This window comes from Schistocerca cancellata, chromosome 3 (genome assembly GCF_023864275.1).
Source record: "Schistocerca cancellata isolate TAMUIC-IGC-003103 chromosome 3, iqSchCanc2.1, whole genome shotgun sequence".
In the NCBI taxonomy this organism is placed as follows: domain Eukaryota; kingdom Metazoa; phylum Arthropoda; class Insecta; order Orthoptera; family Acrididae; genus Schistocerca; species Schistocerca cancellata.
In genome coordinates this window covers 621588903-621616228 of record NC_064628.1, presented here as the reverse complement: position 1 = coordinate 621616228, position 27326 = coordinate 621588903, and the positions used below count along the sequence as shown (strand labels likewise).

Below are 27326 nucleotides of genomic sequence, written 5' to 3'. Positions count from 1 at the left end.
TATCTATCTCACCTCTAGTGAGATAAGCCTCTACATCCTTACATTTGTCCTCTAGCCATGCCTGCTTATCCATTTTGCACTTCCTGTCGATCTCATTTTTGAGACGTTTGTATTCCTTTTTGCCTGCTTCATTTACCGCAGTTTTTTATTTTCTCCTTTCATCAATTAAATTCAATATTTCTTCTGTTACCCAAGGATTTCTACTAGCCTTCGTCTTTTTACCTACTTGATCCTCTGCTGCCTTCACTACTTCATCCCTCAGAGCTACCCATCCTTCTTCTACTGTATTTCTTTCCCCCATTCCTGTCAATTGTTCCCTTATGCTCTCCGTGAAACTCTGTACAACATCTGGTTTAGTCAGTTTATCCAGATCCCATTTCCTTAAATTCCCACCTTTTTGCAGTTTCTTCAGGTTTAATCTACAGTTCATAACCAATAGATTGTGGTCAGAGTCCACATCTGCCCCTGGAAATGTCTTACAATTTAAAAGCTGGTTCCTAAATCTCTGCCTTACCATTATATAATCTATCTGAAACCTGTCAGTATCTCCAGGATTCTTCCATGTGCACAACCTTCTTTTATGATTCGTGAACCAAGTGTTAGCTATGATTGTGTTATGCTCTGTGCAAAATTCTACCTTTCAGTAGGGGTACAATAATCAGCTATGGTGGGGTGTCTAGGACTGTTGGGTTTGTGAATTTTGGGAAGCATGTAGAAGGTGGGTGAGTGGGATGACACAGGGGTGAAGAGAGACAAGGATTCAGGGGAGAGGTTCCGGGAAGGCACCAAGACAGGGCCTGGAGGCAGAGTATATAGGTGGACACATCAAACAATTGGAAGAGTCCTTCTGCCAGGTAGTCACTGCGACTCATCATGAGAGTAGTGGAGCCTATCTCTTTGAAGTGAAGGTATACAAACAAATCTGTGGCATAGCCATGGGTACCCAGATGGCAGCCTCCTATTTTGGGAAGCATGTAGAAGGTGGGTGAGTGGGATGATGTTTATAGGCCATCTAAAGGACACTTTCCTAACCTTCTAAAACCACAAACCCCAGGTCTGGTTCAAGTTCACTGAAGATATCTTCACAATCTGGACTCAGGGCCATGGCACTCTATCTTTATGCCATGACAACCTGAACACATTCACTCCCATCCGCTTCACCTGGTCCTCCTCAACCCAGAGTGCCACCTTCCAAGGCATTGATTCCTCTTCTCTGATGGTTCCAGCTGCACCTCAGTCCATGTTCAACCTACCAACCACGAACAGTATCTGCATTTTAATAGCTGCTGCCCCTTCCACACTAAAAAAATCCCTCCTCTACAGCCTTGCCACCCAGGGATGGCATATACGCAGTGACAAGAACTCCTTTTACTGAAGGTCTTTGCAGACAGGCACTATTCCATGGACCAAGCAGATTTCTAGTGCAAGTCTTGGCCAATCCACCCACCCAGCACTTCCTATTCTAGTCCTGTCACAGGTTTATGTCACCCAATCAAAAGCCAGGTCACGCCTGAAAGCACAACATGCAGCTGAACATGATTGATTTCAACGGCTGCTTCACAACTCAGGTGATTATTATTGTGCCCTTTGGTGTTGTGTGCAGAATTTCCATAGCATTTTTTATCTGGTTTACATTGCAGTTTGCTGTCTGCAGGGGGGCTAAAGACTGTGGATGGGTTTGACTCACTCCAGTATGTCCTTGGTATCGGATTCTGAAATTTACGTCTATTTGGCTTACTTAAAGTACACTGCCCAACACGACATCCTTCATTTCAATGACTGCTTCACAACCTGTGCCATATGGATGCTTCCCATCAACAGCAGCTTTTCTGAATTGCACACATGGAAACTTTCCCTGCATTATATCCTATGTTCCCGTAACCCACCTGGCCTCAACCTTCGCTAGTCATTGTCCTCAGTCATCCAGCCTCCATCTTGTTCCCATTCCAGCACTACACAGCCCTCATTTCACCATTGCACCCAGTCTGTTTACTTCTCTCCTTTTCCATTAAATTCCCCACTCCCCACCTCTCCCCCGCCCTCTGTCTAACCTCATGACTGTACATAGCTGCCCAAACCTCTTTCCAACTCGTCCCTGTGCACTTCTCCACTATATGGTGAATAGCAACTTTCCTTTTCATAATATTGTTAAGTTTGTTTGATATATTTCCTATCAAAGTTTGTGGTATGTCATTTCTCACAAAGCGGAGACAGGAGTATGCCCATATAAACATATTTAAATTTGCAGGCTTTCGGAGCCAGTAGCTCTTTTTTCTGGCATAAGGGTTGAAGGGGAAGGCAGAGAGGTGAAGGAAAACGACTGGTGGGATTTTGGAAAAGGGTTAGTGTTCAGAAAAGTCACCCAGAACCCCGAGTGTGGGGAGACTTACCAGATGGGACTTCCCTCAAGAACCAGCTACAAAGGAATGCCCCCTTCATCACTCAATGCCAATCGCAGACTGGAACAACTGAACCAAAATATTTGTCAGGGCTTTGATTACTTATTATTATGCTATGAAATGAGGGAAATCATATCCAAAATCATTTCCACCTCTCCTAAACTGGTGTGCCATTGCCCAAACAACCTCCACAACATCCTAGTCCATCCCTATGCTATTCCCAATCACAACCACATTCTCCAGTCCCAAAATTATCCCAGCCTCAACCTACAGTAGCGTACTCTCCCTATGCCCTACATCCAACAGTTTCTGCCCCTCTGTCCTGTCACCTCCTTCCTATTCATGTCCTCTCACTCTCTCTTCGTGTGGCACTCTGCAAAGCACCCACCTTTCTTTTCCCTTCCCTGCTCTTTTCCTTTTCTGTTCCCCATTCCCCGTCCTCCTCCACTCCATGCCCAACAGCCTCCTGACGCTGTGTTGGCCGTCTTGTCGCATCTCCTTCTAGTCCCTACAAGCTCTGCCAGACGGAGCTCTTCGCTCTCCCCACCCATACCCTGCTATACCACCCTCTTCCCTGCCCCTCCACCTGTTTCAGTAATTTCTTCTGTTTTCCCACTTCCGTTGGGAGACTGTTTACTACGAGAGACTTCTGTCTACGAAATTAGGTACGGGAAAAGTGATATGCTCTCCTTTTGGGTAGATATTCCTTACCAGATGTCTTAATGCCACATTAAATGTCACTGGCATTTCCAGCTTAGTGAGTTGCATCACACACACTGCGCTTTCATAAATCTGCCTCGGATCTGTTCCAGTCTATGTTGTATTGATAATTTTTCTGTAGTACACATTTCTTTCCTGTAAGAACTTGCTCCGAGTCTCATACTATTTTTGTTGAACATTCATATCCTTCACTGGCAAATCATCTCACTTCTGTAGGCAGTGCAGTATTTTCCTGTCATGTTCTACATACAACTGCACAGTTTCTACCACGAAGTCCTGCTTACCTGTATTATATGTCACTACTTCATCCGTCTGTAATCTTACTTCTTTGTTATACCACATAGTTCTGAATTTTCACCAAAACTTCTTTCCTGCTTTCTTGTAAGTGCATGAAGCCTTACTTCAGGCTGTGTACGTGCCCTTTTCTATGGTGCTTACTGCTTACTTTTTGCCACGAATTCCTTGCTCTTTCATTGTCCCTCCTCTTCCCCCATGGTGCTTTTTTTTTTTTTTCCTTAGATGGCACTTCTTGTGTTATAGGACACCTACCCATACCCATTTGTAAAACCTGCCTTGTTAGGAAGGTTCGTTAAGTGTGATATTAACTCTGTTCCCCATGAACTTTTTACTCCTACATTTATGTGGCACACAACCTGCTGCTTTGGTTGACTGATCGGTTTGGGGGTAGAGGACCAAACAGGGAAATCATCGGTCCCATTGGACTAGGGAAGGATGGGGAAGGAAGTCAGCTGTGCCCTTCAAAGGAAACATCCCAGCATTTGCCTGAAGAGATGTAGGGATCTCATGGAAAACCTAAATCAGGATGGTCGGACATGGATTGGAGCCATTGTCCTTGTGAATGCAAGCCCAGTGTGCTAACCTCTGCGCCGCCTTGTTCAGTCTGCTTCTTTGTTTGATTTTATCATAGTCTTTTCTGATATGGCCTTCTTCCACACAGTGTCCACAAATTGCTAATTGTTCATCATAATGTTTTGCCAGATGACCAAGGTCTTGGCATTGAGTGTACATCCTCACTGATAGGCAGTCTGTCATTGAAACCAAACAAAATCCAAGATATATTTGTTGTCACCTCATGAGAGCTCCTCTAACCTCAGCACTCATTTCACTCACTCATTTCATTTCAATAACGTGATGGCCCACTTTTCTTCACACTGGTCCTGTCCTGAATCACACTGTAAAGCCGCTTTCCTTGGCCATTTTCATCTTCAAGGTTCTGCGTGTGTATTCCATCTTTTAGTGGCTTTGCATCTGTAACCTCTGGGATGTCATGTAGTAACATAAAGGTCTCTTTTTCTTAGGCTGTTCACATAACAGTGTCTCTTGCATATTTTTGTTGTTCATTATCTTTTCTGGATGACAACATTATTGGTTTGCTTTATCATCTTCATTGAAATTTTTTCTTTGGTGTGGTTTCTTAATATTATTAATTTTTGTTGCACTATCTTCCCCTCTACGTTTGGTCATGACTTTTATGAATAAAGTATTTTGTTGTACAGTTTGTGCTACTGCAATTTCAGCAGCAGAAACTGTTTTGGCTGTACCTCTATTAAGCGGCATCAAAAGCACTGCACTTACAGACATTTCCTCTTGTAAATAATAGATTTCAGCTATCAGTTGTCCTTTTTAAATTTTATTGGCTGAGCTAGATTTCAGCTAGAAACTAGCCATTCTCAATGCACTATAATTTTTGATCAATGCATGTAATGCCTGTTGGTCGGGCTTCATCCACAGTTCATAGAATGGCTAGTTTCTAGCAGAAATCTAGATCTGCCAATAAAATTTAAAAATGACGACTGATAGCTGAAATCTATTATTTACAAGTCAATATAACAGTCGCTGAGTGCAATAGCCTTCTGAATGGAAGGTAACCTGATACATTTTCTCTGTTTTTTTCTGATTTTTTTTTTAATAGTTGTTCCAAGCTGCTAATTCACACTGCCTGCTCTATCACTCATTGCAATGTTTTCTTCTTTAATAACTTTTTAATTTGCTTGTTCTTGTCTGTGTCATCTTTGTCCTCAAAATTCATTTTCAATAAATACCATCCACTCTTCATACCGCTGTTGTATATTCACCACTTCTCTAATTGTTGCCATTTTCCCTTTGGCATTATCATTTAAATGCTGTGTAAGTTGATGCCCTTTCTTTCCAGTTATCAGATATCTAACATGCTACAGTGCATGGCCTTCCCATGTTAAGCTGCACTACTGACTTTCATCATTTTCTGCTCAGTCACCAGAACAAGAATTGTACGTGTCAGGTGTGGCTCGCTTCATGCCAGCCACGGCTGGTCGGGACAGCAGAGCAATTGGAAGCAGCAGCAGCAGCAGCAGCAGCAGCAGCAGGCGCCTGATGCAGCATTGTTGTCTGTGTGCCTCTCCTTGGCTGATGTAGTGCACACACCAATGTGCACTCTGCACCAATGGATGAATGATGGTACCTCCAAGCTGCTAGCAACTGATCACACTTCAAATATTCACCCAGCCTTATTTACACTTAATGTCTCTTCCGGAAAATGAGAACTTGGATGAGTGACACTTCAACTATTTGTGGGTGCATGCACCACTTGCCAAGAATAACAATTGCCATGTGGAAACACCATTTGAACACAGAGCCGATGTCAAGAAACAACCGACATGACAGCCCTCTTGCCTGCAAATCAGAGACTGAATCAATCTGCATTTCACTTTCGCCACTGAGATGTTTTAACATGCTCAGATCATTCACACACCTATATTCTGCAGCATACAGACAGAGCAGGCACCTAAACCTCTTGCCAAACAAAGGCTGGGCCAAGAACCCCTGAGAATTTAAAATTCAGAATGGTGTTCTTCGTCTGAAGTTCTGGTAAATTAAGAGCACAATGTGAATGCTTAAAGTACAGATATAAAAGTGCTTTCAGTGGAGAATTTGAAACAGGTCATTTCAAACCAAGGCTTCCAGCCATTTAGGGGTTAGCATATCCTGGTGAGTAGTAGTGGTTTAGAGACTGAAAGAAGAACAAGACACAAAAACTTTATCCACAAATTATGGATGTTGGACTGATCTCACTGTTGGAGGAGGAGGAAGATCGAGAATAGGGAATTTTAACGCTTTGAGCTGTCTGGGGCAGTCTACTACTCTCAATTTACTCCCAATGGTAATGGAATCTGGACTGTACATCATAAAAGTGATTGATTCACCATCATTCAATATGCCAAACATTAGGCAAGAGGTTATATTCTGTGATTCCATCATAATTAGGCCAAATAGTGGCAAAGCCTAATAGAACATTATGTGCATTAATGTCTTCCAATACAGGAAACGCAATGGCAGAATCGTCTTTCGAGTTTAGCTTAAGCTGTACTATCCAGGGTTCTTGTGGAGTGCACACTGAGCATTGCCTGTTCACCATACATCAATGACATGGTCATGTAATGGAAGCTGTAGCACAATCTCTGATTGAGAAGGGAATTGGCTGAGCCCTTTCAAAGGAACCATAATTGAATTCACCTTAGGTGATTTAGAGAAATCATGAAAAATGTAAATCTGGGTGGCTGGTAGGAATCTGAATGCTGCCCTTAACATTGCTGTAAGCTGTGCCACACGCAATATGGAGTAGCAGTTAGTATCATTAACTGTCTTGCTGCAGGTCGCCAGTTCAAATCCAGTCACCAGAATTTCTTATGTTTGCATATTGTTATGCTTGAATATTCTATGCCTGTGTGAATAGCAGCACTATCCATCTGGGAGGCAGTCCTGTTCTGTGCGTGTGTTTGTGTTCCTAATAACCGTACTTCCAGTGCTAAGTGTTTTACTTCACTGATGGCTCTGCTTTTGGAATTGGAGTTGGCCCTGGTTATGATGTGGCATTGTTTGGTGGAGATGATAGGTTTTTTAAAATGTGTACATCACTGTGGCCTCAATTACACATGTAAGAACTGTTGCTTTCAAGGATAGGAGCCGAAATACAAGCTTTACATCACTACTAAGGTCTGTATAGTCAGGAGACAAATGGATTCCAAACCAGCAGTAAGACAGCTGCATGTAAGGCATCCAGCATTGTTTTCTGAAGACACTGGCAGGACCCAACAAAATGGCTGAAAGAATTTGACTGTGCCACAAAATAGAAAAGATGGGATGACATGATGTGTTTGGCAAACATTCACTTTTTCTTGGATGGCACAGCCCAACAGTACTTCGAGATCAATGAAAATAACCTTGATAGCTGGAACAAACTCCAGGCCAAACTGAATGAAATATTTGGTGACAAGCAGCAGCCAGTCCACTTAACTGAAGAACTGGATCCATCATCACGGGGAAGCAACAGTCTTACATGCAGAATGTTTTTGCCCTATAGCACTCTGTGAACCCACAAGATAACAAAATTTCACACTTGATGTTAGGTGCAGAAGACATGTACCAATCTCTTCTGGTGAAGGGTGTCATAACAACTAAGGAATTCAAGTGATGCAAGGACATCAAAGAAATGCAAATAAGAGGGGTCTGATGAAAGAGGTATGACTGACTACTTAATGTGGTCCCTGTGTCAGCTGTGGAAATCCACTGTAACCTTGCCTTGCCTCTCTCAGGCACCAGACAATAAGAGAAGGGATACAGCAATTTACAACAGCCATAAACATTGGACCAAGTATGCAAGAGATACAAGCTGTTACTATCAAGCCCATACATTAGGAGGTAATAGAGAATCTTGAAGAAGAGCTGTATCAAATTTCAGCAAATGTCTCAGTTATCAGTCAAACATGCCCTGAAGAATGGATTCAAACAACTTGGACTTCCGTTGCAGCCATCAAACAACAAACCAGCATCCAACCAATGCAGGTACAACCAACTTCTCTGCAAGGTATATCGCCCTGCAAAAGAACAGACATTTGGAGGGCAGAGGACAACACACCTGTATGTTTCCACTGTTGATCTGCTGGACATGTTGTAAACTACTCCAGAGAAAGAAGAGAAGTATTTAATGACTATTGCAGCACCACTACAACAGTCTTGTTCAAACCAGAGAACATCTGATGATTATAGATCACCTCTGGAACAAAGCCTCATCATCATACTCTGGACAAGATTGATGCTCAAGATGCCATAGCTGTTCCCAGTCACCATACAGAGGTACATGCTGCTTGCCCAACTCCCAAATTCAGGAAAACTAAGTGAGGTATAAAGATAAAGCCACCATAGATGAAAAATCTCCATGGGTGACAGTTATCAAGATGTCAGGAAATCTCACCAAAACTGTTGACGGCCAACCTGTCCAGGTTCTAGTCGAGTCAGTGGCTTCCTATTCTGTCATTTCCAATGCTTATCATTACATGCTAAGGAATACTATGTTCCATGATATGAAAGACATTGTGCTGAAGGTCACAAATTGGAAATATGTTTAGCCAACAGGAACAAGTATTGCGAGAATCGCTGTCAAGGACAGAACAGAATCCTACAAATCTGTTGTTTTAACAGAATGTAGTTATGTTATTCTTGGATGGGACTTTTTGCAGGCATCTCAAGCAGCCACAAGATTGTGGAAGATTAAAACTCCACATTGACAAAGGTATTCCAACAAGCCCACATATGAAATATTGCTCTGGGCAGTCGTTTGTTGTTAAAGACGATGTTATCCTCACCATCACAATGACAAGAGTTCCAGTAGTCAACCTAGGCGCTCAGTTGAACTTTGAAGCTTGTAATGAGCTGCCCTGATGTCAAGGAAACATATATAGGTTAACATACAAAGTGAATTTAAAGTTCAGCACTCTTCATCCAGAATATCATTCTGTTGTCTGTCCATCATAACCGTTCTTTCAGTACTAAGTGTTGGGCTTCACTGGACTTGGACGTGGTAGTGATTACAACATGACAATATGAACCCAGTGTCTTATCACTGTGCCACCTTGCTTGGTGATGGTGTTTGGGACTAGGGTAGAAGACTTAGCAGTTTGTTAATGTATTTCTAATTCTATCGCTGAACCCCCTCACCAATCACCAACAGTCATCACCCATGTTTCGAAGACATGGAAAACACACACACACACACACACACACACACACACACATATTCAGCAATACTAAACAGTCCTCCAAAGTAGTACGTTCAGTCAACGATTTAACAATTGCAAATTTCAGGGAAAGCCTACAGCAGTTAGACTGGGATGAGGTGTACCGTGAACCTGATGCCAATTTAAAATATAATTTGTTTCATGACATTTTTGTAAATGCATTTGAAAACTGCTTCCCCAAGAAAATAGTTAAATATACTCGTAAGAAACCTTGTAACAAACCATGGCTTACTAAGGGTATAAAAATATCTTGTAACCAGAAAAGGGAAATGTATCTGACAGCAAGAAAGAATAGTGACCCATAAACTATCAAACATTATAAAAACTACTGTGTTATATTAAGAAAAGTTATTAAAAAATCCAGGAGTATGTGTATCATGTCTGAAATCAGCAACTCTGATAATAAAATTGAAACAATTTGGAATATTATTAAAAGAGAAACAGGTCAAGCAAGAGCAAAGGAAGACAGTATTACCATCAAATTGAATGAAAACTTTACGAACAAAAAGTCAGAAGTTGAAAATATTTTTAATAATCATTTTCTAAATGTTGTGGATATAGTAGGATCCAGGTGTTCATTAGAAGATGCTAGGCTTTAATGGAAGAGGCCATACCTATGCAATTTGATACAATTGAAATCTCACCCACTTCTCCCTCTGAAATAAGGAAAATAATAAACTTGCTTAAAGGCAAAAACTCACATGGAATTGATGGCATTTCCAGCAAAATACTAAAAGCTTGTTCTCAACAGATAAGTAAGATTCTCAGCCACCTGTGTAATAGCTCTCTGGAACAGGGCATTTTCCCTGATAGACTGAAATATGCTATTGTTATACCTTTGCATAAAAAGGGGGATAGATCTGATGTCAACAATTACCGTCCAATCTCCCTTCTAACAGCTTTATCCAAAATTTTTGAGAAAGTAATGTATTTAAGAGTAGCTTCACATATCTGTAAAAATGAAGTACTAACAAAATGTCAGTTTGGTTTCCAGAAAGGTTTTTCAACAGAAAATGCCATATATGCTTTCACCAATCAAATTTTGAATGATCTGAATAACCGAATACCACCCATTGGGATTTTTTGTGATCTCTCAAAGGCTTTTGATTGTGTAAATCATGAAATTCTGCTAGACAAGCTCAAGTATTGTGGCATGAGTGGGACAGTGCACAAATGGTTTAATTCATACCTAACTGGAAGAGTGCAGAAAGTTGAAATAAGTAGTTCTCATAACATGCAAAGATCAGCAGCACATTCCTCAAACTGGGGAACTATCAAGAATGGGGTTCCACAAGGGTCAGTCTTGGGTCCTTTGTTGTTCTTAATATATATTAATGACTTGCCATTCTATATTCATGAAGAGGCAAAGTTAGTTCTCTTTGCTGATGATACAAGTATAGTAATCACACCTGACAAACAAGAATTAACTGATGAAATTGTCAATACTGTCTTTCAGAAAATTACTAAGTGGTTCCTTGTAAATGGACTATCACTGAATTTTGATAAGACACAGTACATACAGTTCTGTACAGTGAATGGTATGACGTCATTAATAAATATAGACCTTAATCAGAAGCATATAGCTAAGGTAGAATATTCCAAATTTTTAGGTGTGTCCATTGATGAGAGATTAAATTGGAAGAAACACATTGATGATCTGCTGAAATGTTTGAGTTCAGCTACTTATGCAATAAGGGTCATTGCAAATTTTGGTGATAAACATCTTAGTAAATTAGCTTACTACGCCTATTTTCACTCATTGCTTTCATATGGCATCATATTTTGGGGTAATTCATCACTGAGGAATAAAGTATTTATTGCACAAAAGCGTGTAATCAGAATAATAGCTGGAGTCCACCCACGATCATCCTGCAGACATTTATTTAAGGATCTAGGGATATTCACAGTAGCTTCTCAGTATATATACTCTCTTATGAAATTTGTTATTAACAACCAAACCCAATTCAAAAGTAACAGCAGTGTGCATAACTACAATACTAGGAGAAAGGATGATCTTCACTATTCAAGATTAAATCTAACTTTGGCACAGAAAGGGGTGAATTATACTGGCACTAAAGTCTTTGGTCACTTACCAAATAGTATCAAAAGTCTGACAGATAACCAACATGTATTTAAGAAGAAATTAAAAGAATTTCTGAATGACAACTCCTTCTACTCCATAGAGGAATTTTTATATATGAATTAAGAAAAAAAAATATTTAAAAAAATAAAAAATAAAAATAATAAAAAAAAAACAAAAAATAAAAAGTTGATATATTAACCTAAGTATGTTGTTAAATTAAATTAATTATGTCATGTATTGGAAACTTTGACTCGTTCCACATCATTACGAAATATCGTATTCATGATCCATGGAACTAGTATTAATCTAATCTACACACACACACACACACACACACACACACACCACTGTGTGCCAGCACTCAAACACAACTCTCACACACACATGACCACAGTCTCTCTCAGCTGGAGAGAGAGAGAGAGAGAGAGAGAGAGAGAGAGAGAGAGAGAGAGAGTGTGTGTGTGTGTGTGTGTGAGAGAGAGAGAGAGAGAGAGAGAGAGAGAGAGAGAGAGAGAAGAGAGAGAGCAGAGACAGACAGCATCTCCGCTATATGGTGAGTAGCAACTAACTTTTTCATAATATTGATAAAGAGAATGTCTTATTTCCAAGCTTAGTTTTTTTCCACATATTTTTTTGAATGCATAACAACTAGGACTGAATGCCCTTACATTAATCCTATGATAAGAATGTAGTTAAAAGTGATAAAATTAAATTATAAAAATATCATCACGCATTAAAATATACCAGTTCCCTAAAAACTGAGATCACACACATTTCAAAATCAATTTCTTCATCAGTTCTAAAGCTTCTAATCGAAATGAGAAAATAAGCAAGGAAAGATCTATAACAGATACATAGATGAATCAACCACTTTGCAACACACTAAAACATCCAACATAAAATCCTCGGCTGTGGCCCGGACAAAAAAACAAAATTTTATAAGGTTTACCACTTTTCTCTTGCTGTAAGTTTCAAAAGACGGCTGCCCTCTTATCAGAGTATAAAATGCACTTGACTGAAATACAACATACTGAAATGAGTATACTGGGGGCACTTCTAACAGCTGGACCTTCCTACCAGAACAAAAAAGGAAAGAGGAGGGTGGAAGGAAGAATGTCACAGATAGTGAGTTAATTTCAGTCTGCAGTCTGTTATCCTCTTCCAGCCATAATTCTTCCAGTGTGTACATGAACTTAGGCTTATCATTGTGTTTAGTCTGTATCAAACGGCACATTGTTCCATTTTGTCACCCTCACTTGCCTCAATAGCTGTCATATTAGTTCGCTCATTTCATCTTATTCCTGTGTGCCTCAGTATGCAGCAGAATACTACTTCCTTCCTGTCCTGTTGTAGCAGATGAAGAGTGTTTTGTATATTTGGGATGATTTTCTCTGCTAGGTCTGAAAAGGGGAGCAGATGAGAAACATAACATGGTCTTTTCTCATCTGCTCCATTGCCTTCTGAATGTAGAAGTCAACATGATACACCATAAACACATCTAGTAGGGCGAGTTCGAAGATCAAAGACTGCTACTGAGTAACCAAAGAATCCTCCCTGTTTGAACTGACATACATACTCTGTTAATATTGGGATACACATCTAATAGGTCATGAAACAAATATCTATAAAAATCACAGAGTAACTTGTTTTCTAAAAGTAATAAAATTTAAAATAATTCTGGGCCTCTTAGGAATGTAAGGCAGTAATTTACTACAATTTTGGTGTGAAATATTAATATTTGCCACACGCATATTTCTAATAGGTGGTTTTTTTGCAGAGTCCCAACAGCTGCTTTGCACACATACAATTAGTGATAAGTAGCTCCATAGGTCCTCACGCAAGTGTGTACTATTTATTTATTATAACTGAATATCAAATGCAGAAAACTGGTACAGCAGCCTTTGAATAGCCTATAGCCTTGATGCTACCGCAGACTGTAATTTCTAAATACATAACTATATTTGTAATGAAACATGACATTTCAATGTTGCCTACTAAACACTGTGTGATTACCCAGAATACTTTTCCTCTGGTTCTCTTGGAGGCAACCTTACATTATCCAGAGATTTTGATCTGGTTTAAAATCAGTAAGTGAGGTGTTTTGGATACTTAATATGTAATTAATACAAAATTAATACATGTAAAAGGGAAAATCTAAAATGATTAATTAACTGCAGAAAATATAAGATATGTTGGGACTTCAAAGAGCATTGTGCAACATATTCCGGATTTCCTGTAGACATAGCTCTGCTGCAGTACAAGTAACAGGACACCACAGTACGCATTCGAAATGGGGCGGCAACTGGAAATGTTCTCCAAAAAATTCTGCTGGTGAGATATGGAATAAATGCAATGTAGCATACACCCATACTGGAATAGTCCAACAATTAGGCAATGTCCCCACTGACATGACTGATACTGATCGACAAGTCTAGATCTTTTGCCATGTGACTTCCACCTTGTCGGCAAGCAGTAAGAACATGTGGGAAGAAAGAGATTTTCCAAAGATGAGAATATTCAAATGGTGGTTCTCAAATGGCTCCACGACCAAGGAACATGTTTCTATCATTGAGGAACTGAATAGGTGGAACATTCAGGCCGTTCTTTATGAAGACTTTGAGACTATTGTATCTCCTCAATAAAAGTTATTTGGCCTGCCAAAATAGTGTGTAGCTTACTTTTTGAGGTCCGTCATAATAAAAATCTAATGACAATGTTACTTAATTCTTTTTTCAAACTTGCTCCAACACTTCAGGTTGTGATCACGGAAAGTGGGTGCCCAGAGACAGCCAGCCATATGCAGATGGACTGATGATGATCATCTTACCACGTACATGGTTGATGTGGTTTTTTCTTTCTTAGGGTTCTGCATATAGCACTCTGGGTCACATTTCAAGACTGTACTTGCCAAAGCTGATTTGTGTCCCTGCAACCACCGTGATCTGCCATGAGAGGCCCTCTTGGCAACCAGTTATAAACAATGTCTTTGGAAGTCCTCAGACTGTGTCATCTTCATATTCATGTTTTTTATTATTATTATTATTATTTATGCACAGGATTCACAGATGTTTCTTCTTCCCACAGTCTTGCTCGTACTGTTGGGACTAGCTCTTGTGAGGCAGCTGCCTAGGATTCTGTTTTTGTTGCTCCAATTAGCCTTTCCGCTTGGTAGATTTCTCATCCTCTCACAAACTCTTGCACATTTCTGGGAGGAATCCCAACTATAATCCGCCACTACTGAGTGTCTATTATCCTCCTACACCACATGATCCAGAGATCCTTCACAAACACACCCGTATGTTTTGCTTAGTCTTCAATTTATACTTTGCAGCTAGCTCGAACAAGATCTGTGTCCAGTTTAACAATGAGTAAGTCTCCTGAAGGGCTCCATGTATTTTAATCCCCTGCACTCCATGTTTGGGAAGAAATTGTGAACACATCTAACCATTGTTGCTTTGTCCCAGTGATAAAGCCATTCTTGCTGAATCTGAAATTTAATTTCTTATTTAACTGATACATACTAGCATATCATTTTCTTCACCCTTTGGACATCTCCCTCTTCTTAATGAGGTTTGTTCATCTGAGGTACTCTGTGGAGAGTGTTAAAATCTTCCATGGCCCACTCATTCCACTGGTAACTGATTATTTAGATTTCTTGAGGGCCATTCTGTTTCCATAACATACACACGTTATCTTACATTGCGCACCTGCAAAAACTTTAATCATTCATGATGCGGACAGTGCCACAGAGGTTGCCCATCAACACTATTTTACCTTTAACAACCATTCAACCTATTGGCACAGATCTCACCTTAAGGAGGTTACTGGAGTATACCTAGAGATTACAGTTACAGAGGACTGGTGGCACTCACTAGCCCACAGGTTACAAACCCTGGGTTCCTTTAGATGCTTGCCTTTTGGCAAACCCAGTAGGTATATGTTGCATATCTAATACCATGTATCTGGTGAGCATTACCACCCAGTTTTATATGTGTCTCAAGGATAAGGGTGTGACACACCAATGATATCTGCTTGTATGAATCCAGTGCTACATCCACAACTCCAGGATCAGAGCAATGGTAAATTAGAGTGAGCACAATCAATTTTGGAAACGTCTGAAGTTTATATAACCTTTTTCTTGCACAACATTTTCAGTGTCTGGTGATCACACAAGTCAGTTAAACATGTGCTAGTATTTGGATTGGATGGACCAAACTTTAATTTTAATGTGAGCATTACAGCTAGTGAACAAACTCTTAATTTTTCAGTGCTGTAGCACGATATTATTCCTGAACATTCTAAATGTTTATCGTAACAATACCAATATCCAGATGTACTAACAATAATTACAATGCTGTAATAGTGTAGGTACAACAGACAATACAGAAATACAGAAAGTTACATTAATATATGAAGACAGCTAAACTGCTTTGTTGACATGTGTTTTTGAAGCACAAGTGGTTCATGGTTTGCTTACACTCCCATGAAATAACAAAACCGTGACTCAACTTGTTGAACAAGTACTGGCTAAGACTCTCACAACATCCACATAATTTTAATCATATCCATTCCCTTCTAAATGGATAACCGTAACTAACTACTCATAAAAATAAAAATGGTTGTAACTTACTTGCTGTGAAACCAACCCATCTTGCATATGGTACAACGTTCCTGTCCCAGTGAGATGATATTAAGAGAATTATAGTAGTTGTGATACATATACACCCAACAAAGATGCAGACGAGAGCAAGTAGCCATTCAGGTTGCAGATCTGGTGTGAAACAGGTAGGCTGTCTGTTGTACAGTGTCATACATGTCCACATGAGACCCAAACGCGTGTCGCCTGGATACAAAAACAAAATAAGTGATAAAATATTCTGTCATTCACGAAATTTACAACCTATCACAGCTATCTCTATCTATAAACTTGCAATTTTCTTGCATGCAAAATGAAAAGGTCTCTATTGTGAAAGCATAAATTTACTTTTTCCTTTATCAACAATCAAACGCACACATAATAATCAACTACAGAGTTATTTTTCCTCTGTTTACTACAATCAAAACGCAATGAATCAAATGCCAAACATGATCTACACTAATGCCAGAATAACATAACACATGCTTGTAACACAATACACAATACATGCTTTACATAACAAAGTTACACTAAATAAGTCATCTCCATATTTCTTTTACAATTATTTTATACAGAGTGATTCAGGAGGAATGCCACATAATTTGAGAGGTGATTCTACATGAGAAAGTAAACTGCAAAGTCCTATGGACATGTGTCTGATTTTCAATTATTACAGAACTGGAGGAGGCTGAAGACTACACATAGTCATGAATGATTATGAAAACAAGTGTTAATATTACTTGCCAAAAAGGTGGTGGACAGAATAATGGTAGGACAGATGACTAATCCATCCTATAAGAGGTGTTCAAAAATCTCCCACCAGTCTCAATGCACTTGTCAATGTGTTGGAGGGTGTGTTGCACTCAAATATAATCTCAGCAGTCTTTAATACAAGCAACAGCATCAATGATGTGAGCAATAACTTCTTCACAGCTATCCACCTTCGTAGAGTATTCATACCCCTTCAACCAGCCACATAAACAATAGTCTAATGGAGTTAGATCAGGCCAGTTAATGGGTCTGCACAGGCTGCATGTGAAATGGGTACAAGGCCTCAGAATGTACTGTACGCCATTGTGTTTGTAGAATATCGAGCTGACAGCTAATGTGCCCGAAATAACTCAGTACCCTCATAATACTTTCAGTTCAGTTCAGGTATATTTTCATTTCCACAAGTTTCACATAAGCATACAAACTCTTGCAAGTCAACTGTGTCGATAACCATTAGATACTATTAAGTCTAATTACAATGTGGTGGGTTTAATAACCACCAGAAATTCAAAGACAGGTCTTGCTTCTAGCAAGTCTAACACCAAGATTAAGTTTGTGTCTCTAGACAAATCCTGTTTCAATTGTCTATAACAATTACAATTATTCGACCACCAAGGAATAACACATAATTACTCCTTGTACTTTCCATACTGGTTCTATCGGCAAACACTTGTCGGCGTCGCTCGTGTGAAGCATCTCGTATCCTCCCAAGACCAACGTCCATCCTGCACCACAGACATGTTGCGCAGTAAATAGGCTCTCTCTCGCACTTATCTTTAAAATATGGCATGTTCGAGGCGGCAGAATGTCGAGTGGTTCCAGAATTTACATGTAAATTCTCGAATCACTACAAACTGTTGCCTTGGAGTAACATCACAATGCTGCCTTCTGTTGGAAAACCCCCACACTTCTCGCAGATGGATCAGCCATGTCTCGCCTTTATCCTGTTGACCACAGTGCCTGCACTGCATTTTGGTAAGTAATATTCACACTTGTCTTCATAATCATTCAAGGATGTGTGTAGTAGTCAACCTGCTCCAGTTCCGTAACAACTGAAAATTGGACACGTGTTCATAGGACTTTGCAGTTTATTTTCATATGCAGAATCAAATAACAAATTACAAGACATTCCTCCTGAATAACTCTCAATGTGCGTACCATCTCAGTGTAATCTCTCCCTGATTAGGTTTCAAAATAATCTGCAGAGTCAATGTAAAAGTTGACAGACTAATGCTATACAAATTTAAGTAGAAATGTGGAGCAATTTCTGTAAACTGAGTAGTTGCTAAACATTTACTACTGACAGGGAGATACCCACTGGGGAGAAACCGACTTTTTGAAATAACCTATATCACTGCGTAGGTCAGGTTGCCAAGTATCACAGCCTGCAGTCAATCACATCTGCAGGAATTCATCTGTGAGTAACCGACAAAAAAGTTCTTGACATGCACTGCAGCCTTAAAAATAACAACAGTTTTTTAACTGGCACTGTACCCTAGCAGATAAGATGGTATGCTGAAGCTGATGGGTTTCAATCATGTCAAGTTCCAACTTTTTTTCATCTGTATCAAAATGACTGTGGTCTTTATTTTCATTCAATGAATTAGTTTAAATTTTTTTACTTCTAAATTTTTGCACTATCAATTTAATCATTGTATTAATGTTTTCATTTGCTCTCATTTTTTACTTCGTGTCATTCTTTTTCCATTTGGAATCTTTGTTGTCCATGTGACTTTTTTTGTTTTTCTTCTCAGATGGGTCACCTAAGAACCACATGAGAATTACAATTCCTTATTCACTGTTCTGTTTTTTTCTTCCATTACTCTTTCACCTGTTCATTCTGTTTTCTCTTCATCTTCTGACTACTTCAGACCAGTTTTATTCCCTCTCCTACTTTGGAATCCTTCCACATTCGGTACTTTTCTTCCTTAATAATTCTGTCAGTAGTTTCTTCAGATTTCATATTTTTTTATAATGTTATTTTATTCCACCTATCCAATTTGATGTTGACTTCTTATCTCACAAATATTTGAAGAGCTTTTTGGTAATTCTACTGTCTTGCATTCAATATAAATGTCCAAAAAACACCAGGCTTCTTTTCCTCATTAATTCTGATGTTTTCTATGTTTCAATAAATTCTATCAGTACTATGTAATTTTCAACCTTCCATAGTTTTTTCACTGGCCTAATATTTTCCTATTCTGTCACCTTTCCAATATTTCTAACTGATGTAAATTACAGTTTAATGCTATACATTCACTTGCATGTAGATGTTCTGGTTTCACTATTCTAATGTAATGCCTTATTTTTGCATTTTGAGCATACACTTCTTGTTGTCTTTTGTTATACCAAATGCCCATTTCATTCTATGTATCCTTTCTTCTATAGCAGCTATTTCCAAACCATTTTCTTGGATTATCTTCCAAATAAATTAAAAAATTTTAGCTTCTTTGATTTGCCCACAATCTGTTACAAGAAATTTCAGTGCATTTTTAATGTTTGTGAAATTTTTTTTTTTTTTTCTGCTGCAGAAATTCTGAAGCCAATCCGACTGGCTATTTCTTCTAAAAGATTAATTTATATTACAGTATATGTCACATTTTCAGAAAATATAGCTAAGTCATCTGCATATGAGAGGCAGTTTATTCCAATATTTTTGTTCCCTCTTTGCACCTTATTGGTGAAGACTTATATTAAATCAGTTTTTCATTCCAAATCCGCTATTTCTCCTACAACACAGTCAAAAAAGAACTGGAGACAGACCATCACCTTGCCACACACCTGTGCTTATTTCACAGGACTGAGATACTTCTCTCATAAATTTCACTTTCAATACAGTGTCTATATGTGTTTCACAAATTAGATTTGCTAAGTTAAACTTTGCACTTAATTCTCAGTTTATTGTATCTATAGTTTATCAATGGAATCAAAGGCCTTTTTGAAATTGAGAAATATTACTACAAGATCTTTTGAATTCAGTAATCTGTGGCTAATGATCAGCTTCAAATTACATATTTGCTCAGAACATTATCTGCCCCCGTCTAAAACTGCTCTGATATGCACCTAAATGGCTATCCAGTGTTATTTCTACTCTGTTTAGCAAAATCCTGGAAAATATTTTATATTTAACTGGTAGAAAGGAAATTCCTACACAGTTGTTAACAACTTGTTTATTGCTTTTTCTTATGTAGTGGATATATCAAGGCTACCCTCCAGAGAGAGAGAGAGAGAGAGAGAGAGAGAGAGAGAGAGAGAGAAAGTTTAATATGGCTTGAGTATGCCCTTAAATATCTGGTAAAAGTCAAAGCTTCTTTCTTTTCCAAAAGTTTCCTCATTATCTGCAAGTTCTGTATTTTCAAAATATCTTACTTCTTCTACTTACCATTGCTGTTTTGTTTCTCTGCTGACAATATTGACCACAGTACTCAATTTTTTCACTATTTCTATTTTTTCCATTTTCTCTCTCTTAAACGTTCTTAATTTATTTCATTTCATCATATTTTATATTTGATGGACCCAAAATGTTTTCTGTGCAGCTTTTTAATTTTTTTTACACAATTCTGGTCATTTGCCATGTTCAAATTTGTCTTGATACTCCTGGACTGATTCTTTTGTTATAAGTCTTTGTATATTCTACTTTATTAGGTTTTTTTTATTTTAGTTTTATTTTATTAGGTGGGAGCTCAACCTCAATATTAGGGAGGTAATGATCAGAATAAAATTTACCATTCCTTATTACTTTCACATTCTTCATTTCCTTAGGACTTTTTCTTGAGAAACAGCTACACAATCTAACAAAAATGTTTTTTTATCTATCTGGTGCAATACTTAAATGCAAAAAATACAGTTAAAAATAAAAAAAAAAAGATAATTAATCTATTTGTCTTGGCCGTTCAGTATTGTCTATTTTTCGCTACAAGGTGTACATTTTTATGATAAATGTCATTCAAACATTTAAAGCATAAATTCATCTTGCACCATACACATAATAACACAAATGAGGAATTTCAGGGCTCTAATTATTTAGTGGATCGCAAGAAATTCTTTTCTATCAACTACTTCACCAGGGTGAATGGTTGCAGAGAGCAATGCCTGGTAGTCTAAACTACACAGCCCTATGGATGGTTTCAAAAAGTCAACCCCACCCTTGGGGTCGTATCCTTGTGAGTTGCCAGAAATGAAGATGGCTGCATCGCATGTCATTAAATAGCAGATGTAAAAACTTTCACAGACTGCTAAAAATAGGCATACTACATCAAACTGACCAGACTGGCATCATGAGATTGTTTACAACATATTCAGCTGAGACATCATGCATGAGTAGATGAAAAAGGGACATGGAAATATATCAGTTATGTTTTTCATTAAAATGCAAGACCGGCATTTGGAAGTACTGCACAAGTGTTAACAATTTCAAACTGAAGTTATTCTGAACATTTTCCTACATGGATGATACTCAAACAAACTTACAGTTTTATCTCATATTTACAAGACAGAGAAGTGTTTAGTGAGTTCAACATTGAGCTCAACGTCCATTTCATGGTACTGTATCCCCAGAATGTGCCTATGCAATGCCATAAGCCGTAAGGTGCTTACTGTGCGTTCCTGCAGCTCTCTGTCTGTTACATCGACTAACATCAGGAAATCGACAGAAACAGGCTGGCAGCCACACATACATGACAGGTCATTTTTAACCAAACATCCAGCAGCTGCCACAATCCATTTGGCACCAGCCTCGAGCAGCCCACCTATCAGAGTTCGCAATCAGCTGTCGCTCAAGCTCCACAGACACAACAAGGCTGAACACCCAGTGATAAAGCACACTGGAACTATCCACTTGTTCTCTACCGTTCCTTACATCAATACAATTTTTTTCTTTATTTGATCTAATTGCATGAATATTACATGTACGACTATTAAACAAATCGATAATATTCTTATTCAAGCAGAGAATCTTAAAGTTTTATTGTTCACCATGTCAATTCAATGCACCTCTCAACCTGACCCTCTCAGATGTCTTTCAGATTTGGTGCAGCCAGTGACTCAGATAAGAGATGGAGAAATACCAATTTTCAGAAGTGTATTACAGCTGTGAAGAAAGTTACAGGTCTAGAATGTTTGGAATTTGTGCTAAATTTACATGTGTGTGTCACTACATAAATGACTGTAATTCTGATTCTAATTCAGTTACAGGAATGAAAATGGTACCATTGGAAAGCTAATAAATAGACGTTTGCATTGATACACCACATGACAGGCCTCTGAGAATTTTCATACGAAGGGTCATTGACCTTGACCTTTGATCTTGAATATCTCAAAACACCCCATATTCAATTTTTTTGAAAAAAATATATTTAATTGGTCCAGTATGTTACTATAAATATGGTAAATGTCAAGATGGCACACGAAAGGCATCATGCACAAAACATTATGCAGTAAGCAGCTGGGTATCCAGTTTTTTCTGTAACACCAGCCAAAAGCAGTTACTTTTATTCAGACCAGTTCTTTAATATTTCTAGCTGTGAACAGGCAATGAGAGAGACTTTTATTTCAAACAATCAACATTAGCCTGTTTTAGTGAACAGCCAATCAGACAGATTTTTATTTCCACCAATCAACATTAGCCTATTTTAGTGAACAGCCAATCAGAGAGACTCTTATTTCAACTAGTCACCATTAGTCCACTGATCTCTATATATTATGCAAATTTTGTTGCATATGTTTTATGGCTGTGGCTTGTTTAACAAAGTGCAGTGTAAATGTATTGTAAAGTAATATTCAGTAAAAAACTGATTTCAAGTCAAAATTGTACTGTTGCAATCTGTTTAGGGATGAACATCATGCATGAGTGCAGAAGAATTTAAGGAATGTTGAGGAGTGGATGATAAACAAATATCCTAATGTACTGTTAGGCAGAAAAATTTGCAGTAAATGTACAAAAAAAACATCGCAAAACCCAACAATCACTGCAAATGTTGCCTCAGTTATGCCAGGTACTTCCAGAGAAGATTTAAGTGAAGATGAAGTAGCATCAGATCTGGCACTTGATGCTTTAAATAGTAGCCTTCAGTGTTTAGGTGAATCTCCTGTGAAGAAAAAGAGTCTCCAGAGTGAGAAAAAGTACCCAAAGCAAAAATTGAAAAAAATGTGGCACAACCGGAAAAAGAAGAGAGTGAAAATGGAGAAAGTGAAATTACCACCCAGCTGAAAGATAAGTTTCACAATTCAGACCGTATGTGCAACAAAACACAAATTCTAACTGTATTTCCAAAGAGTTGGAGTATAAGGAAAACTATGAAAGAATTTTCTGCTTCAGATTACACGGCACAGAGCAAAACAGTTAGTGGCAGAACATGGTATATTAGTGACACCAAATCCAAAGCCAGGTAAGACATTATGTGAGAAAACTGTTCAGAGTGTGTGTGATCTTGACGTGAGCCGTATGATGCCACAAAGAATAACTGTGTCTGTGAAATAAAATGGAATTACAGTACATAAACAAAAGCAGCTAGTGTTGCACAACCTTAAGGAACTGTATGCATATTTCAAAAATAAATACCTAGATGTAAATAATAGATTCTCCAAATTTTGTGAGTTGCAGCCAAAGCACTATGTTCTTGTCAATGCCAGTGGAACCTATGCTGTTTGTGTGTGTGCGCCTTGCAGCAGAATTTCAAGTTAATGATTGAAGGTTGTAAACTTACAGCACTAACAAAGAGTGACGAACACACATTACCATCATACAAGCACTGCGTAGCATTTGTTACATGCAATCCTGCAGTACCAGCATGTTTCTTAGGTTCGTGTCCCAATTGTCCAGGGGTGACAAGACTAACTGATTATCTGTATGGTGTGTTTGGTAAGAACTGCATTGACGAAATTGCATATAAGTGTTCGTGAACTACAGGCAGGGTAGTTCTAGAGGCTATAACAAAGTCAACAGACGATTTCATTGAGGTGTTTGCATTAAGGTTGCAACAGCTCCTACCGCACTCATTTATCTCCCAGCAGCAGTCACATTTCTGTAAAATCACTAAAGGAGGTCTAAAAGTAAATGAGTTTCTTATTCTTTGTGACTTTGCAGAAAATTACTTCCTCACCATTCAGGATGAGATACAAGGATTCCACTGGAATAATTCACAGGCTACAATTCATCCATTGGTAGCTTACTACAGAGACTCAAGCATTAATGAAATACGACATGTATCATACGTGGAAATATCTGACTGCCTTCAGCATGATCCTGTGTGTGTTTATTCTTTCCACACAAATTTCATCAATTTCTTAAAATGTCAGTTTTCAAATCCAAAGCACATTATTACTTTTCGAATGGATGTGCTGCCCAATACAAAAACACAAAGAACTTTACGAGTCTGTCCTATCATCAAGAAGATTTTGATGTCACAGCAGAATGGCATTTTTTTTGCTACAGCACATGATAAAGAACCTTGTGATGGGATAGCAGGGACTGTAAAAAGATTAGCAAGACTTGCCAGCCTCAAGTAACCTTACAAAAATCATATTTTGACATCACGACAGTTTTTTGAGTGGTGCAAGGAAACTATTCCTTCATGTGTCTTCCATTATACATCAGTTTCCCATCTTGATGAAGATACAGCCAAGATGAAACAAAGTTTCAAAAATATAAGGACGATTCTAGGTACCCATAAGCTTCATTGCTTTAGTGAGTAGAGAAAAAGTCACTGATTGTTATGGTGAACGAAATGCTGTAAGCAAATATACATGGATTTGTTGCCTGTATGTATGACAGTCATTGGTGGGTAGCATACGTCTTACAAACATGTGAAGAAACAGATGAAGTAAAGGTCAACAAGCATCCACATGGACCATCTCAGTCATGTGTGTTTCCTGCCAAACCGGACACTTACATCATCAGAAAATGTGACATTATCACAAGAAGGGATCCAGTGACACCAACTGGAAGGGCATACCGTCTCTCTGCATCAGATGTGGTGAAAATTAACAACTTAGCTGGAGAATTGTGAGGAGATATCTAATAACTTTTCATTGCCTTTTCATTACAACTGTAATGTAAATAATTCATAATACCATTATAATAATGTAATCCATATTTTTGTGCAATATTACTTATAGATTGCACTTTATCATAATTTGTGTTTCATATATGTGTGTTCCCTTCTTCATTTTGGTAGTGTACTGATGCTGACAAATTATTGTTTTGTGCATGATGCCTTTCGTGTGCCATCTTGATATTTACCATACTTATAGTAACACGGGAGCAATTAAATATGTTTTTTTTAAAAAAAGACTGAAGATGGGGTGTTTTGAGATATTTAAGGTCAAAGGTCAATGACCCGTAGCATGAAAATTCTCAGAAACTTGCCATGTAGCATATCAATGTAAAGGTATATTTGTTAGCTTTCAGAAGGTACCATTTTCAATATTGTAACTGAATTAGAACCAGAATTACAGTCATTTATGTTGTGACAGACGCATGTAAATTTTGCACTAATTCCAAACTTTACAGGAGTATAACTTTCTTCACAGTTGTAACACACACCTGCAAATTGGTATTTTTCCATCTCTTATCTGGGTCATTGAATGCATCAAATTTTAAAGACATCTGAGATGGTCAGGTTGAAAATGTTATTTTACTGCATTGAATTGACATTGTTTCTTGGGGGATGTGATTTTGGGGAAAAACTGAAAGGTAATAACTTCACGAGTACAATGTTATCCTCAGTTTGGATATGTGTGTCAAGTTCAGTTGCTGAAGCTTACTGGTCCCCCCCCCCCCCAAAAAAAAAAAAACGATTTATTATTATTACTTTTTTTTTACCACCGGTTACTACTATCAAGTACTGCATTTCCCGAAAAGGAGAACTTCCACCTTTTTTTTTTTTTCATCTGAACAGGTTTTCTAAACAACTGAAAATTTTGCCACACATTAAACCAGTTTCTATTACGACGTTATCACACACTGGTCTCTTACATCAAAAGCTAGCCTTATTTCACACTGAATTTTATTTCTTATGAAAGACGGGTAAGAGAGAATTCCAACCAACATGTTGATTGATTCCAAAATTTGTGAAAATTCCGAAAACTCTACAATAAAATCAGCACCTACAAAGGTAAGATTTTTTTCTTAGCTTGCCTGAACTGATATGGAACCTGTATGATGTTTTGTCATTCTCCTGAGTTCAACATCTCAATTATCATAGGGGGGATGCTGACTCAGTATTTTAGATGTACTGAGGACAGGGGATAAAGATGTGCATGGGGTATAATTGTTTATGGCCCTGGAGCCAGTTTTTCAAACAGACTGGAGGAAATGTAAAAGCATAGGGGCATTTTCATGATCAAGGAGTCACCAGCAGGTGTCCTTACTGTGCACAACAATGAAGAAGGAGCTATGAGCTATGTTTTATATAAGTTGCCTGAAGCAAAATGTGTACTTCAAAGAACACTGTATAACAGTGGCAAGCCGAATGAGGCAGCGCAGCTGTTAACGCACAGACCTAATAATCAGAAGGACGGAATTTGCTCTGTCCAGCCATTCTGATTCAGGTATCCTAAATCATTTACGGCAATAATTTTATTATGACGACAAACCTATAACCCCGTGAGATTTAAGCAAATCATATCAAATGTACTGTTATTCGGTTATTTAAGTAAACCAAATGTACTGTTATTCGATTATCAGTTGGGTAATTGTTTACTACGCTATTTACGAGATAGAGACGACCTTATAACAGGTATCCTGACTAATTTCAGCCACCGAGTACTGCATATAAGTAAACTAGCAATTCACTCCTCCTGTCTTCTCGCACTATTGTCATAATTTTTTCTGAGAGTGCTGGAGACGACATATAATAGACATGCACTTGATGTAACATCAACTATGAAAAAGTCTAACAGAGTAAATAGATTACTTGTTCACTAAGCGAAGCATTAAAGTATTCGATAACGTTTAACAGACATGCAACACTTCATGCTATGGGCGAATAGTTTACTAATTACAAACGTCGTTAATAAATGTAAAATTTTCACCGCGGTACCTTTCACTGCAGAGTATGACATATCATAACAGCAAATTCTGCACAGGGGTGAGAAATTAATTTTTACTAACTTGTACCTCCAACTTCCGTTGTAATCCAATCAGGCATAGCCAAGCTTACTATTGCAAATATATCAGCTGCTAAAAACAAGGTTCCCGAAATGAGTGTCAGCTTATCCATGTTTCTGTCTGTGTAGATCACAGGGTTAACAAATCAAAAGAAAATAAAAATCAGCTGAGCAGGATCAGTCGAACACATATGTCACAAAAGTCATAACAAGCTTTCAAACAACATCTGTCACCTAACTGTCATGGTCAAACACCATGGACGATAAAGCGAGGTTTACATGCGCAAAAAAAGTGTCGCCACAGCTAGTGGCATACTGCAATGCAACGATATTGTATGTGTGAACTCATCATTCTACCTCCATGGAACTCACAGTTTTCAGTGGCGCAACTTAAGCGACGCAACTTTTGTCACGACACAAAAATTTCAAATTTGTTTTCATTTGTTACGCCACTTTCCTTCAGCCACTGTTTCCTGGTCGCCGTAGTTCGAACTACGAGTACCTTGTTGCAGCTATCGTGGAGTAATTGCTGCTGA

At 38.3% G+C, this 27326-nt stretch overlaps 1 protein-coding gene across 2 annotated transcripts in view; it reads right to left on the bottom strand.

The window, feature by feature from the left end:
- LOC126175530 (uncharacterized protein C16orf52 homolog B) overlaps positions 1 to 27072 on the bottom strand; it is a 68973-nt gene extending 41901 nt beyond the window's left edge. Inside the window, exons 1-2 of one of the 2 annotated variants that reach the window (XM_049922360.1) lie at positions 26795 to 27072; positions 15907 to 16119 (exon numbers count right to left, since the gene is read on the bottom strand). In XM_049922360.1, coding sequence (XP_049778317.1) covers positions 15907 to 16119; positions 26795 to 26903 — 322 coding nt within the window. In that variant the 5' untranslated portion in view covers positions 26904 to 27072. The remainder of the gene's footprint in view (positions 1 to 15906; positions 16120 to 26794) is intronic. The other variant, XM_049922361.1, reaches the window with a different exon arrangement.
- Between the last annotated feature and the right edge of the window lie 254 nt (positions 27073 to 27326).